At 34.9% G+C, this 16,822-nt stretch overlaps 1 protein-coding gene across 1 annotated transcript; it reads left to right on the top strand.

The window, feature by feature from the left end:
- Positions 1-12,281: 12,281 nt before the first annotated feature.
- LOC119644535 lies at positions 12,282-12,956 on the top strand. Its single transcript, XM_038044096.1, has 3 exons — positions 12,282-12,437; positions 12,499-12,771; positions 12,831-12,956. Exons 1-3 carry the CDS (start codon positions 12,282-12,284, stop codon positions 12,954-12,956), a joined length of 555 nt encoding a protein of 184 aa, XP_037900024.1.
- Positions 12,957-16,822: the final 3,866 nt, after the last annotated feature.

The following is a 16,822-nucleotide window of genomic DNA, read 5'->3' as shown; positions in this document are numbered from 1 at the left end:
ATATGTAAAATGCAAGAGGCACGGCTGAAGCAAGTGTATGTGTGTTTAACTCAGGCTTTCGTCTATGTATGCATAACTAGGAGAAATTTTGATATGTAATCGTTTGTGAAAGTTAGCTGTAAAGTGTTCTTTTCTCGAATAGAGTAGAGTTTTAGTAGTGAGGCACATGTGCTTGCAGCTGATCCTTCAGGAAGACATATTTACAATTAAAATGAAACTCTGACTCGAACTTTTCCTGCGCGTCTCCACACTTCTCTTTCTTTGACTTTATTTACAAGAAAATGCCATAAGATAAATCTGTGTATTATGCAATATTTGGGAAATTTTTGGAAATTTAAATACCTAAGTATATGGGAAATTTCATCATATAGGCTTTACGTATAGGTTATGTATCGTTTTGCACTGTACTAATGCTGCTGCTGCGATGCATTGCTAAAGATGAATAAGGGAATTAGGCTGGGCTTGTGCTAAATTCTAAACAAAATTTGTTGCATTTTCTAAACACTTACTTATTTACATACATTCAAAAATCTATGTTATTTTAGGTGATAGAATATTATTATGTGGAATGCCTTGATAAAGGCAGACATTGAATGAGTGAGAAAGAAAGGGAGAGAGAGAGAGAGAGAGGGGAGAAGGCGAAAGGATAACAGAAGAAAGTTAGTTTTTGTTTTGATACAAATAACTCCAATAGTATTAGAAATTTTAATCCGTTTATAATACGCACAACACCCTATTGGGAAAGTAGAGGAAAGTAAAGAGATAGATACGTTATTCATTCGAATGCATATTCACCTGCAACAAAATTGTGCTAATACTAACGCACAAGTATGGATGGACTTATGTGCGATTGCATGCCTATGTCTTTATGCACACTATAAACACATTTATATGAGCATTCTAAACGATTTTCATATGTTTTGTTCTGTGCGTGTGTGTGTGTGTGTGTGTGTCATTGAATCTTTTCAGGTGCATTTGAGACTTGTTTTCTTTGGTAAATTGAAGCTTTGCACAAAACTTATTTTAGTTTACTATCAAATAACTGCACAGACATACGATCTCTAAAACATATATATATTCAATGTGGATATATATGACTTGTATTGAACAATATACATTTACTAGTGAAAAGCAGCTGTTTGACTATGTGTCGGTGGTACGTCTAAGTACAAGTACAGGTTCGAGCATGGATTAAGGATTTTCTATGTTTACTAACGTACATGCACTTGTTTCTGACACAATCTCTAACATATGCTCTGTGTTATGCATATACATATATACAGACATACATCTATAAATATATACATACATACATGCATATAAATATATATGTGCGTGTTTGTTTATCTATTAGTTTGTGCACTTACGTGTGTATGAGTAACAAATGTGCGAATCCTTTAAAATTTGTATCATTGCATAGATAAATTTTCGCCATATATAACACATACATATATACATACGTATATACATATATATATACATATATATACATATATATACATATATATATACATAGAGGTTATATATATACATTGTTATAAAATCTGTCCTCTTGTATGTGTTCCTTCTAAACTCATTCTCCAATACAAACACATGAATATTTACATACTCACACATTTATTTGTGTGCCAAGAGGATTTTTGTCGTTTTAAATCCCTTTTGCTTATTATACGTATTTTAGTTTCCTGTTGCTTTGAAAATTTTTGTTACACTTCTGCTCTGCATCGCACACTGCAATTACACCCTCAGTACCATTCATTTCACCATTCTAATGCTAATGCATATGATGTGCAAGTGTGTTTACTATATTGATTGAAAACATGTGCGTATCGCGTATTTTCAAATGTCAATATATTCAATGCTTCTGCGTGTGCAAGCTTGTGTTGGCATAACCTCTTCCTCTCGCTGCTCCTCTCTCTCTCTCTCTCTCTCTGTCACTCGCCCACTATATTATCGTTATATATATGTTTCTCAGAGTATGACTTAAAATTTGGTGTAAATCTGTGCGCACACATTCATACATATGATATGTGTGTATAAATGTAGAAAAATTTTCTGAAAAGTTAAAGGTGTACATGTGTGCGCCGCGAAGTACATTTACCTACTAAATTACACTCTACGACTATTCGTCTCTTTTACAGTTAGTTAATGCGTGTTTTGTACGCTTAGCCCAGAAATTTGATTGATTATGGATGAATTTTTTGATAAATATTGCAGCGAACACAATTCGACGGCCAAGTTTCACATAAAAATTATGTGCGGATAATTTTCACATTTCTTTCGGAATTACATTAATTTGTAGCAATCTTCAGAGTATGTGACATTTCCATTTCCAAAAATGTGCTCACATGCACACAGACTGCACGAACAACGTCGCTTACCTAGGTCATGGTTCATAAAACAATCGCATGATATATGAACAGATTAACTCTGTTCGAAAAATTTTTAAGCTTTTCATAGCTTACATCATTTATGCTACAAGCGCATATTAAACTTGTACGGAGAAGAAATTGAGATAGAGCCACGTTTTACTAAGGATTCGAAATCACTTTCTGAACGGATCTAGGCTTGTCTGTCCATCCACCCGCCTTGAAAGTCGCAATGGTTACGATGTTTTCACCAAATTTGATAGTCCGGCGAACGCAAGCTATGGAAGATGATTTAGATCGGAACCATTTCCGCGATAAAGCCTTACTTCGGAAGGTTGTTATATAAAAAGTTGTAATAAACGCAGTGCTGTAGGGTAGGTAAAGGCACAGATCATCGGCCATTCTTCATGTTTTCACTTGCTTTAATATGAAAAATATTTACTTGCATTTTTATAATAAACGATTTTATTAGAAGTGCAAACAAGTTGTGGCCAACTTTTTACGGAAACAAAAATTTGATGTTAACTAAGGAAATATGTTTTATTCATAGAATTATCCATCGTTAGCTAAGCGCTATTTCAGTATATAAATTCGTTGTCTAAAGGACAACATTTGAAGTTTTTCCACCCGAATATCTCTTTTCTAAAAATCATTATAAGCATGAAAGCACTGTTCAGCCAGATAATAAATCAGGTGTTAATCAATAGAACGTGCATCTGATGGAATGAGAGGAAAAGATAGCACATTGCTTTTCCGTCCTGCTGAGCGTCATTACGCCGAAAATTCCACCCTTTTCGCATATAAAAGTTTAGCAATCGGCTTAATTTTGTTAGATGTTGTTAGTAGTTGTCCCCAGTGATGGAAAAATTAAGTGCAAAAGACAAGCATCTCTACTATTGCCATACAACAACAAACACATCGATACTGATAGAAATCATTTCTTCTAAATCAAGTTTATAAAAAAGGCAAGCACTCTAGCAAAATGTAATTTAATGCCAAGTTTGGCTGACGAATGATGATAATCCTAAAGAGGTTTTTATTGTCTACCTGAAAAACCACATCCTAGATGAATAGGTTTAATCTGTTTGAGGGTATCTTCTTTAATTCAAAAAAACCTTACTCAATCCACTCTCTAATGTCGCTTTGAAAAATTCGCTCACACTTCTCACAGTTCTTATTACATAAGTCATGAGCTATGGTATATAATTGCTGGGAATAGCTTTTTAAGTAACGCACTGCACTGGTGAAAACTGCACAAGTTTATAAAAGCAACCGCCAATCCAGAGTTGGCAGATTCAAATCTCACACTAGTAGAGCCTACTTCGCCTTAGTTATAGTGAGCGAATATTCGTTGAGTAGTTTTTGGTTATTATAACAGCGAATGTTTCTTATTGATAAAAAACGATGACGATTAGAAAGAAATGAAGAGGAAGAAAGTGATAGGTAGTAGCCGCAACAGAGTATCGAATCGGTAAAGTGTTATTCCTTGACCGACTGAGCCCTAGTTACAGCTACGGCCAAGTCAAACGCCACGGAGATTGAACACTGATTTGGTAGTCACAACTCCTATTTTGCCGGCTATGCGGCAGCATAAATATCTAAAACTGCTGTGCAAACTGGGCGTATTTAGCTGAAAGCTCTTTTTCCCTAAAAATGAACCCCAAGCGAAAGTTGTAGGCCTTTGCTGCCGCTATGCAGTGCTACGAAAAGTTTAACAAAAACATTCAGATCATCGGATTAAGGGGGGTAATCGCTAGAGAAATTAGGCTCTGCAACACCGTGATAATCCAGAAACGAAGATCATGAGAAATTAGTACAGAAATTTATTACTTCAATCTGGCTTTATGTCAAGCTGCTACGAGGTATTTAGCACTTAAACTGATCGCTCCATTTAAACGGAGGATTGCGAGATCCTGTTAGAAGCCTTCGTTCCTGTAGCCAAAATATTCATACTTTCGAGCATTGAGAAAACCCAAGCTCTCATAAAAAGACTGAAGTGACTGAAGTGCATAAATGAATTTTCACATATTTAGCGGGCATATGCTACAGTGTGCTCTTGTTTCATATAATAATTTTTTTTTTTTTTTTTTTGGAACGTTTACAATATTGATGACGCACTATGCTAAGTGAGCTTTTAAATTGATGATTTTTAATCTCTTTTTTTTTTTTCAATGTACTGCAATGCTTCGGGGAAATTGGGAAAAACTTGATCTGCCACATTTAAAATGTAATCCAACGTAAAATAACGTTATTTACTTGATATAATCTTTCGTATATAAAATAGTTTTAAAATTCCACAAATTATCAGTTTGTCTGTCTACTCCGTTGATTATAATGATTGCGTTTCTATGCATATTTTCATATTACTATAGAAAATTAATCCTCTTAATACTTTAAGCTTCTCTTTCAATTCGTATGCCAACAGTTATTGAAAGGACCAATGGATTAATTGCTAGCAAGGAAGGTAAGTTCGCTTTTGTATTTACACGTATAAGAGCAATGAGTTGTTTTCAAGTTGGGAGATTAAAATTGATTTAACCCTTATTTGGTACGCCAGCAAACGAAAGGAAACGGATTTTATTCTTTTGTGCGAAAAACGAATCGATTGCTTCGTCGGCATGAGATACATGTTTAAGGGATAATTTCATGCGCTTTAATAACGAAAACAAATGTACTTACAATTGACTTTAGAAACATCAAAATCGCGACGATTTTCCATAGCTGCTGCGGCAGCAGCCGCGGCTGCAGCTGCTGATGCTGGCGAGCTTAATAGCTTTTCGTTATGTGGATTTGTGGATAGCGTGGCGGCTGCTGAGGAACTTTGTGTTTGATGGCCAGATGTGGCCGCAGCTGCGGCTGCGACGGCATTCAAAGCTGATGGCGGCAAACATGTTATACTACCGATGGATATTCGAGGTGTATGATCGGAACGATCATCACGATCGGAAAGTTTTGGTGTAGTGCTATGCTGACTAGATGTGGCTGTGGTCGTTGTTGTACTCGCCACCTCACTCGCATGCGGTGATGGCGTCGTCGTGTGTGTAGAAAGACCACCGGATGCATAACGTGGACTACGTTGCTCTTCGTTGTTACTGTTTTGTTGTTGCTGCTGCTGTTGCTGCTGCTGTTGTTGTTGCTGCTGCTGTTGCTGCTGCTGCTGCTGCTGCAATTGATGTAATTGCGCTAACTTATCCTGCACACCTTGTAATGAATTTCTTCGATGCTGTTGTACAGGAGTGGGCGGCGAACCGTCATTTGGTACGTGTGTGGTATTACTGGCCAATGATGTCGATGGTACAGCATTATTGATAGGCGTGTGTCGCGAATGCGATGGTGAGGGCGAATGTTCCTTCTTCACTACAACCTCTGAGTGCAGATTATCCGTCGGAGTTTTGGTATTTGCAGCATTGGCGGCTGCAGCGGCAGCTGCATTGGCAACACGTGTCAGTGCTAAGGCTTGACTCTGCAACAGAACAAAAAAAACATAACATTTTTATTTTCATTAGCATTTTCTCCCTTCTTGTTATGTGCTACAAAATTGGCTATTGTGAAGTAAGTATGCCTATCTTATGACCAGTTTCGTATATATATATATATATATATATGCATATGTATAATATAATATAATCGTGGTTGTTCGTTAATTGGAAGTGTATCAATGAACGTAATGGGTACCTGCTAATACACAAAATATTTAAAGATTTCTCATTTTTGATCCTCAATTGTCAAAAAATCGTCAAAGCAGGCATAATTTGTGAAATCAAATAACCGAAGGGAGTGCAAGGCACGAAATAAGTGAAATACGTCTGCAGACAGACGACAAACTTTGCAAGTAATGTTACATGAAGCGAAAGCAATCACAAATCTTTGTTTCTTGATGATTGACCTCATTAGAGACAAGAGGCTTTTTATCAGCAGCATTCAAAATGAACTTGTGAATAGTGAAGTGAACTACAAACTACACGGATAAGAGAGATTTTTGGAGAAGCAGCTCACTTTGCGAATTAAGCAAACAATTCAAAAAGAGATTCTGTAATACAAAAGGACTGATCAGGGATTCGTTCATATAATTGAGAGAATTTTAATTCAACCTCCTTCACTTCGATGGTCTTATTAGCAGGAATTCCAGACGAACCTAGTAGCCTACAATCTCTAAGCAAGCTGTGCACTTGCAAAGAATTTTATAAAATATTTGTCAAAACTAAAATCGTTTAGGACTCTTTGTGCGAAAACATAGCTATTGATACGAAAAAGAGCGATTCTTGAAAGATTCGCTGAGATCCAAGTCGTTCGAAATACATATTCAATACGTTTTAAAGAAATTGTTTTGTAATTGACCACTTCTATTAATGATTTGCCATCAGGTATGCAAAGGCTTTTATTTACGACTAAACGGAAAGATTTTCTATTCGCTTAAAAGCGGTAGCGAAGATGCTTTCTTCTCAAACCGTAAGTTTTGATATTAGAAAATAAGGTGAATCTCATCGCAAGCATTTATATTCTGCTTGCCTTGCAGATAAGAGACTTTACTCTAATGCTCGGCCTGATGTACCATTGATCGAAGGAATTGTGTCAAAAAGTTGGTGTTGAAAGCAAGAAATTTTTCTTGTAATAGGCTTCGATGAATACTCAAGAGCTCTATTGATCGCTATAACTACACACGAAAGGATTTCTTTACTGACGCCAAACCGATTATATAGCAGAACTATGCTCTCATTCATTATCCTCATACTTGTAATATATTTCTTAAGAGTTCCTTGCTTGCCAGCATACTTTGTATGCTTAACAAAAACAGAAAAAGAGATCGCAGATAAGTTTTCAAAAACTGCTAGATAAACACAATGTATACTCTCTATGGTCCAAGATATTCTTTAGTTCATGACTAATGTATCTTGTACTTCGCTTAATGTCATGGTGGCTGAAATACTTTGTCGGACAAGAAGTGTGGTTGAGTACGAAGAGCGCTATTTCCACCCGAGCTTTATCTCACCTCTTTTAACATCCGGCCTAGAGTTCTCAAGCAGCACGTTCCTTTGAGACTCTTACTAGTTATTTTCTGTATAATCCATTTCGTCTCTTATGTGTAACGGTTAATGAGAATTGCAGCACCTTAGACCTATTTTTCAGATCCTACCATGGGTTGAATAGAATTACGTTGCTTCGAAACAATCAAACTCACTAATCCAATATATCAAACCCGTACGCAAAGCGCTGGTAAATACGTAAATTCTCTGTCTACAGGGGATTTTATTTGCGTTATTTGCCTATTAAAAGATACCCACTACTAACTGCATATATTCGAAACTTGGATTAACGAAGCTTTAGCAAGTATCAACTCTTGGACGTTAAATAAGCAAGCTGTTCATTAATACAAGTAAGGCCAAGGCCTTAGTTTTCAACTCTCCCCGAGCCGGTTCTATCAATTTGAATTATGGAATAGGTATTCCATTGATCTTGTGGACCCAATGCAATGCCTTGAGGCGAATCTTTAATCGCAAATTCAACTTTGGCCTCCGGATGGACAATATAAATCTGCAAAAATTTCTGGTACACTATGCTGTATTTACCTCTTGGAGTTAAATACGCTATTCCGCGTTCGTTTGTCAAGTCGCATGTTAACTACCGCACTGTCCGTTGTATAAGTTATATAGTGTTTAATGTATTTTCATGTGGCTTGCACGCTTTCTTTCAATTTCATATTAAGAGATGTCATGTTTTTCTAAAATTCTATTTTCTCCACTCTCTAAAATTTAAATCGTCTACCTTTACAAAGGCATTCGATCGCAATCGTCTAACCTTTTAGAAGCGCGATTACAGTTTCCAAGATCAACATCATGTACCCCTACCTCGCTGATTGAAGAATCAAAACAGAATCAACTTACTAGGAACACTATAGAGTAAGGCAGCAGTGCATCATTAGCCCTTCAGTCAATTTACACACATACTTAAGTTATAATCTCTCTTCTGCGGGATAATTGCATATCGTGCGGCTTTCAACATCAGCCTACTGCTCTCTACGGTTACAAAGGTAGTAATAAAAGGAGAAGAAAAACCAAATGGATGCAAAGGGGCGGGAGGGGTGTGGAATTTACAAGCATATTAAAATTGGATTTAAGACGAGGCAATGGGCAGCTAAGGAACGGATAACATTATTATTAATTTAGTTAGTGTAACAAGTTCGAAGAGTAAAGTCTTAGAATGTCAGCATCTAAGTCTTTAGTAGTTTTGTTAGAAACTCTACCGCACTTGAGTGCGTTGAGATTCTGTGCCTTCGGACACAGTCATATTTAAATTCACAACAGCAAAAAAACTCAAATTTAATTTATTTATTTCAATTCGCAGTCTAGTTTTGCATCTTGTGAAACTAAATATCAAAAAGGCAGCAATTGTTTACCATCACATTCATTCACCGTAGATTCATGCTTCAAAGTTTTAAGGTGGGATCTTAGAATATCTAAAGGTAAACTTGAAATTCCAAATTTCAAAAGATCCGTAAATGGTATTGATGGATTAAATAGTTTCCTTCCAAGTAGAGCCAGTTGGTACAAGTATTTCTTCATTTTCTGTAAACCGTCATCATATACATCATCCTTTGTGAACTTGGCAATGGAAAAACAAAATAAAAAAAAAAAAAAAAAAGCAAAAAAAAAAACAAAAAAATGAACCAACGACCAAAATCTGTGAAAGTCAAATAAAAACACGTACATTAACGAAACTTTTAAATCACTGGAGACTAAGGCAACAACAAGAACAACAATAAGTGTACATCTTTTACTGCAGAGATTTTTGAAGACTGAGGACTACCTGTTGAGTTTGTGTTATGATGAGACAGGCAAATGTCAACTTTTTTTTTTGTTTTTTTTTTTTTTTTGGTGAAAAAAACCACCAAATTTTAAAACAATCCAATGAAAAAAGAAAAAGCAAAAAAAAAAAAAATAAAAATTACGGATATCTATACAACAGAAAAGTAACAACAACAATAACAGCAAGAAATAATGACAAGTTTTTGTTGATGAATAAAAATAAAAGAAAAGATAATGAAACTGAACTGAAAACAAACTATATTTGCAACTGTAAATGAGTATTTATTTGCCAATGAATTATTAGGCTGGACATGTGCATGTGCTTGTATGCATCATATACGTATGCGCAGAAACATCAGCAACAAGTTGTGCTACCAAACTTGTGATACATAAATTCTTCAAGATTGTTAAAAGAATGTTTTCTTTTCGTACGTAAGTATTTTGTATCACGTTGGCAATGGTTAAGAAGACTAAGACGAGGAGTGAGTGTAAGAAGAAGAAGAAGAAGAGGAGCCATGATTGATTCAAACTTATATTTGACAAATTTTGAGATCCTAAAGTAATATGTTAGGGATTCAAGCAAAATTGCAAGAAAACAACAACAACAACAGCAACAACAATAACAACAAAATAAAATAATATAAAAGAAACCCCTATGTTTAACTCGCTTAGCTAGCAATCATATGTACATATGTATGAGCACACATACGCGTATACATGCTTGTTTCAAAAAAGGGCTACAGAACGTGTTTTTAAAACTAATGAGGATTAAAAAATTTTTTCTGGGTTTTATGCATTTTAAAACGTACCTACCCACACACACACATCCATACATATAAACGAGAGTGTAATGTTTTGTGGCTGAAAATGCCATTACCACGCAAGCGTACAAAAATATGATGGCAATAATTATCTTTAAAAGACAAGAAACGAAAAAGAAGTGGAAGAAAAAGCCGAAGCCTTAAAGCTTAGCTGAGGAGACTTGAAATTTCCGGTGGGACATAAGCGCCAAAATGTTTTTGCTTTTCTTTTTCCTTCAGTCTTTTGGCATCACAAAAATTATTGATCCAGACTATGTAGTAAGCAAGCAAGAGAAAAAAAAAAAAAGAGACGAAATACTAATAATAAAGACGGGCATGATGTGATGCATAACAATGACTGCTAATCAATGTTTAAACGCATACCTATCCTTACTGCTATATATATATATTTATATATAAAGAAGAGAAGGGACAGTTTCGGTAAAGAAAAAAAAAAGAAAAGAAAAACATCTAAATATACACAGTAGCAGCACTTATTATCATAATCACAATCACTCACTTGTGCTACCAATGAAACGGACACAGTGCAAGCATCAATATGCACAAGCAGGCATATGCATCATCAGAACAACATGCCCACCAACAACAATGTTACATGTAAGCAAGTAGGAAGACAGCATAAGGCAAGGATTTTACTCACAATGCTAAAGATCAATTTCAGCATAACTGCAGGGCGATCAATTAAAATTTTTCGATGATCGAATTTTCTTAAAAATTTTTTGACATGTGCGCGTCTTTCGCTAGCAAAACTGAAAATGAAATTCATAATGAAAGTGTATGCGTATAAATTTTTATGCTTAAGGCAACATAAATAAGTGTACTTCAGTAATATCTACCCAAAATAAGTTTGGCTAAAACAACCACATAACTATACATACATACATATATATATATATATATATATATATAAATATATATGCGTGTATACAAAGGCATGTAGGTATACATATATATATATGTATATATGCACACTTCTTAAATATATCCTTAATATAATATCGAAAAATAATAATAACAACAACAATAACAAGAACAAGAACAAGAAAGACGTAAATTGCTTGAAAAACAATTGATTAAAGCGTAAATGATTTTTTATTCACTTCAACTATAGAAAGCCAAGAGATCAGCAGATGACGATGATGATGACGATGACGAGAACGATGACGATGATGAGAAGATGGAATTGTGTACAGACATGTTTCACAGTAAATTTCATTTTTTTTTTTTTGATTATATGTTGCCGTATGATCTCAATCTAGATAGTGTCGTGTTGTGTAAACGATTGTGTCCGTCTATCTTTAATGTCAACGATCGCTAACTCGTCGAAGCTACTGTACACAACAATACGGGGATCAGCCTTCTATGGAAAACAATTCGAATGAACAAAATCAATACCTCGTAACATTCTAAGGTCAGTCAACACACAACTGCTCATTTTTAAAAATTATATAATTTATTCTAATACGTTGTCCATTATTTTCGATTTTATATACTTATAATGAAGACACACAGTCACCGGTTATGGATATGTAAATATATTCATAACTTGATCGAATACATACTTAAATATTTTCATTCACTTACCGCATAGGTAGCAAATTATAAGAATGATAGCTTAAACGAATTATTAAGTTCACAGCACACACATCATACATACATCATATAAATGTCCACTTTTATTATGAAAAGAGACGCGCCCAGCCAAAGTTATAGAGTATGAAAATTCGGTATTTTTCCTTTTTTTTTTTGTCTTATTTTAGGATACGTCCGAATATAATTTTCTTGCGTGTTGAAGCTCCTTTCATTCGAAATCATAGGGACAGAAAGATAGACAGACAGACATGCTTAAATCAAGTCAGCTCAGATAATGATGATATAATAAAAAACGCGAATTGATCTTAAGCCCTTCTGAGTGTTACATACATCCGCGCTTACTTAAAACACCTTGTAACTCTAGTGTTATCGAGCATAAAAAGAAATGTAGCAACAAAAAAAAAAAAAAAGGAAGTAATTCCTACTCACATAGCTTTAAGCATTTTACTCAATATATATTACGATTATATTCGTGATCAAAGCACTCTAGCAACAATCGTGAAAATAGTTGAATATGTAAAATCAGAGAAGGCAATGATAAAAAATGTCAAATTTGCAAAAAGTACTTGCGCTAATAAAAATTTTTATTACACATAACGTATTTGGCATTGCGTACCTTTCAGTGCTGTTGACATTGACATTGACGACTCATTTTTCATTTCAATTTCATTCTGAGCCTCATCGTTATCGTGACAATGTCGAAACTTATGGAAAGAATTCTTATTTTTTTCGGTGTCAGCACAATTTTGATGCTCGAAGCTTGGGAATTTTGTAATAAGCCGGAGATCGGAGAGAAAGTTTGCAGAGCGGGTAAATCACATTTCATGTGCGGAGAGATCCAAGCACAAGCTGTGAGTATTTTTTTAAATAATGAATTTGTCCATGGAACCTATACATAATATGTAAAAATAGGGCAGATGGGTAACGGTCGAAGTAAAAGCTCCGCCAATGACTAGAAAAATTAAGAGATATTTCCTGGAATTTTTTAATAGTCTTCGCAATAACATATCCAGCGGAACATATACTCTTAGTAACGGTCAAACGTTTCCCATTGCGGCACGTATGCGCGAAGTAATATGGGATAATGAACTCGAGTTTATGATGCAAACGTGGGTAAGGGCGGGAAAAGAATCAAAATTGGATTGCATTGGATCGCAACGTTTAAATTTTGTTTACACAAAACTGGTAAGAGACATTCTTGAATTCTTGAAAAAATCTCATTTTCCTGCCTTTCGCATTGTTAGTTCACGTCCCCTCAAAAATACAAGCTACCCTTTTTCAAAATAGTAGATTTGACCTTATTGGCATATACCAAAAACATGGATGGCATATCCAATACAAAAGAAGTGCAAAGTTACGGAACTGCGTAAGTTTAGATTTCAACACATTTCAATATGAAAAGTACTAACAATGAGATATGAGTAGCATGAGGAATTCGAAAGCTGACGCGTTTATAACTACGATACAAGAACGAATGTCTCGCATAGGCTGCTCGGCAGCCGTGGGCTTAAACGGAACTGAACGGTAAGAGAATACAGTAGTAGAGTAGTTTTGAAAATGTCTTTTCTTTCTATCTTTACATAGCCCCACAGGTCCAATTATTCCTTATGTATACTTTGTAGCTTGCGCTCTGGATTTTGAAAATAAAGGTAGTCAAGTCATTTACAAAGTACATCCGACTGATTCGGCGTCCGAATGCGACTATTGGGGAGCAACGAGGAGTAAGAAGTACCCTAATCTGTGCACTAATACTGGCGAAATATTTCCATATGTAGAAGAGTTAGTTCCCCCTGTGTAGTCAATATCCGCAAAAATATAAATGTGTTTCAGTTAATTTTTGTCGTATTACGTGTTCTCATTTCTACTTAGGTTATTGGTTAAATTTAGCACGGGTTAAGTAGAAGTCTTCTAGACTGCCAAAGCTTATTTGGCCATAGAATAATTTTTTTAACAAGAGAAGCTTAGAGAACGTGTGTACAATGATCGTGGGTTTATTCTTAAATGAACTTGGGATTATGACTTAGAGCATGGATCGGCAACTTCCTATCTTCGGGTCACCGCGTTGCCCTTTTGATAATTTCAAGTGACCCACTTGAGTTCCGCGTCTAAAGTATTACATAGAAAAATGAATTATAAAACATAGGCAGGAAACAAAGATTTTGAGAATAAAAAAAAACAAAATAAATACTAGGTGCAACATTTTAGTCCGATTACCATGCGTCTCCTGCACTTAACGATGTGACGGAAAAGATTGTTAAGGTCACAAACACGATGACAGCGCGATCAGGATTAATACACAAGCGCTTTCAAGCTTTTTTGGAGCAAATTGAGATTTCTTGTTACATTCTAAACTAAGATGGTTAAGTCGACGCAAACTTCCTGATAGATTTGTAGAGTATTTCGATGATAAAGCAAATATTTTTTTTCAATGAAATCGGTGAATGATGGTGTTCAAGGTCTTTTCCCTTAGCATAGATAACGAACGATTGTAATGATTCCAACCTACGACTCTGCACAATTTTGAATATTTATGAGGACTGGAAGAGTTTTACTTCAAAGTTGATTTTATTCGAAACGTGATATATTTCAAAAAAAAAAAAAGGGAACATGAAAGCAATCTATATACATTCGAAAGTTGGTTATCCCTCATTTAAAGTGAACCGGGAGCAACGCTTCAAGAAGCATGGAGAAATTTTTACATCTGAGGACATAGACGGAAATGTCTTGATCCGTTTAGAAATGATTGATCGTAAGAGTTTAACGCTATGGCCGGATTAGTTGAAGTAGTTGCGGAGAGAAGATAATTATGACATCATAAATGTAAGCAAGTATCTTCACAAATGAAATTTATATTAAGCAAGAACGGGAACAGGTTAACTAACGAAAATTCCGAAGCTTGTATTCGTCTTAAAACGCCTAACTATGTGTTAACTATGTGACTGTTTTAATACAAAAACATCTGTGACCCAACAGTCTCTTTAATACTCACAATTCGTTGATTGTGACCTGCGGCCGAAAAAAGTTTGCCGACCTAGGACCTAGAGTTGTCTGCCCGTTAAGTTAGTTTTACTCCTTAAATTCCCAAATTTCATTTTATAGATTCTTATCGTGCATTCCTAGCACGCATGGGTGCCTTTTCTTCCGAAACTAGCAACTAAATGATTTCTATGATTCCCGGTTATTTAAAATAACTATTGGATTAACTTTCCAGCAGGGAATCAAAATTATAGCTATTGGCATAGGGTTGATGTGGCGAAGCTGCTCATTTGACTTCCTTTTGACGTTTGACTATGTAAAAAATTATAACAAATTCATGGAAAACGGATCCAATTCAATAGTGTTTGCAATTCACCTTCGGTCGCGATAAGCTTATGTGCTTATGTGCAGAATAAAAGTCAGCGCACAATAGCGCATAATGTCTCATATGTAAAAGTGACAAGGGCAAAGTATAGGGATTTTTGCAATCAGTTTTCGTGATTTGTTGTTCGGTCAATAATGCGAATGTTTTCGATAAGAAAAGAGACGAAATTCGTTGGGAGGGAAAAAATTCCCTACTTTGAAGCTGAAAGGTCGCGGAACTCTACTCCGACATGCAGCTTTCCTTACTTCTCTCAATAATCCTTATGGAAGCTTTGCCAGATTTCCCGATGAACACGTGGTTTTTGTTTTTTCAAGCTGAAGCTACAAAATTATCAATGCAAGCGTGGTATTAAAGATATTTGGTGAATTAAAAAAAAAATAAAAATCCCATATTGGACTAGACGCTTTTTGTGGGAATAATATTCATTTGCCCACAATCAGGATATTTAAGTGGAGAGGGTTTCTCTCATATAAAGCTTATCCCTTTTTACACCTTTAGCGCATGTTAGTCACTCTTTGGGCAAGAAGGTAAGGTTTTTTCTTCATTATTAACATTTCAAGTGAATAAATTTAATTTTTTTGTTGTTAATTAAATGATTTATTTTATGCAATTTGGGTAAAAATAAAGCAATTTGTACAAAATACAGACATACAATTAAAATTTTGTTTAAGAGATTTTCTACAAAGCAAAAATCGAATATTTTTCTTCTTCTTCGCTTTTTGTTTTTTGTCCAATAATTCATACATAAATAATTAACAATAAATTTACAAGAAACTCACATACATCGAAGGCATTTATATGCTGTTTTTGGTGTTAAATAATGTTTAAAACGGGAAAAATATTTCGATTTTAACCAAAAGAAAAAATCAAAATTAAAATGACGAAAAACGTACAACGAAAATGAACGACAAAAAAAAAGAAAAGTTTTTTTTTGTTTTTTTGTTTTTTTTTTTCGAAAACAACCAACCAACGACTTAAGAAGCATGACAGGAATGCATGTTCTTGATAATACGTGACGATTACTTTCAATCGAGAAACGAAAAAAAAAAAATCCAGTCGAATAAGTGAACGATGCAATGACTGACAAGAGAAGATCTATATACATATAAATGCTTGTATGTGTTATTGGATTTCGAATTATTCTGTTTTAGTTAATGCCTGGATGCAATAAATGGAACGAACTTACACTCAAGAATAAATATATGCGATATATAGAAAATTTAATAGATTTTGTGTAAGATATTTGGAAATTTTCTAAAGAGAACAATAGCTGAACTTATTCTAATGTACACAGTAATAGAATGCAATAGGAGTGAAGAAGAGCCATCGGAGCGCGTTAAAGTAAAGAAAAACAATCTTTTTTTCTTTTTTTTTTAATATCAACAATCCCCCATACCGATCATCGTTTTTCTTAAGTGTGACTATGAAAAAGGAAAAATCGAAATTTCATTCATTTTTTAATATTGGGTGGGCGTGGCTGGTTTCTTTTCATTATCTTAGACTAAGACTAGGAATTTATGTCGTATGTCTGCATTTGTGCGACCATGGCATCCAACAGAAAGATGGACACACGGACGGAAATGCGAGTCTGGAAACATTCAGATTTGATTCTTGATAGTATGCAGACTTTATAGGCTCTCCAAAGTTCTTTTCTGAATGCTCCAAACGTTTTGACAAAAGAATGAAATTTCAATATTCTAGAATATTGAGCAGGAGGTATGACCGATTTTTTTTTTCATTTGAATGCAAATGTTTCATTGTGTGTATATTCCTATTTGAAGTCGATTGTTCGCCCTGTGCGACCAGGAAAATATTTATCGTAGACATTGCATAGATGGACAGTCAGATGGACAGACGGCCATACTTAATTATAGT

The sequence above is a fragment of the Glossina fuscipes genome, unplaced genomic scaffold (genome assembly GCF_014805625.2).
Source record: "Glossina fuscipes isolate IAEA_lab_2018 unplaced genomic scaffold, Yale_Gfus_2 124436, whole genome shotgun sequence".
In the NCBI taxonomy this organism is placed as follows: domain Eukaryota; kingdom Metazoa; phylum Arthropoda; class Insecta; order Diptera; family Glossinidae; genus Glossina; species Glossina fuscipes.
This window is presented reverse-complemented; position numbering and strand designations above follow the sequence as displayed.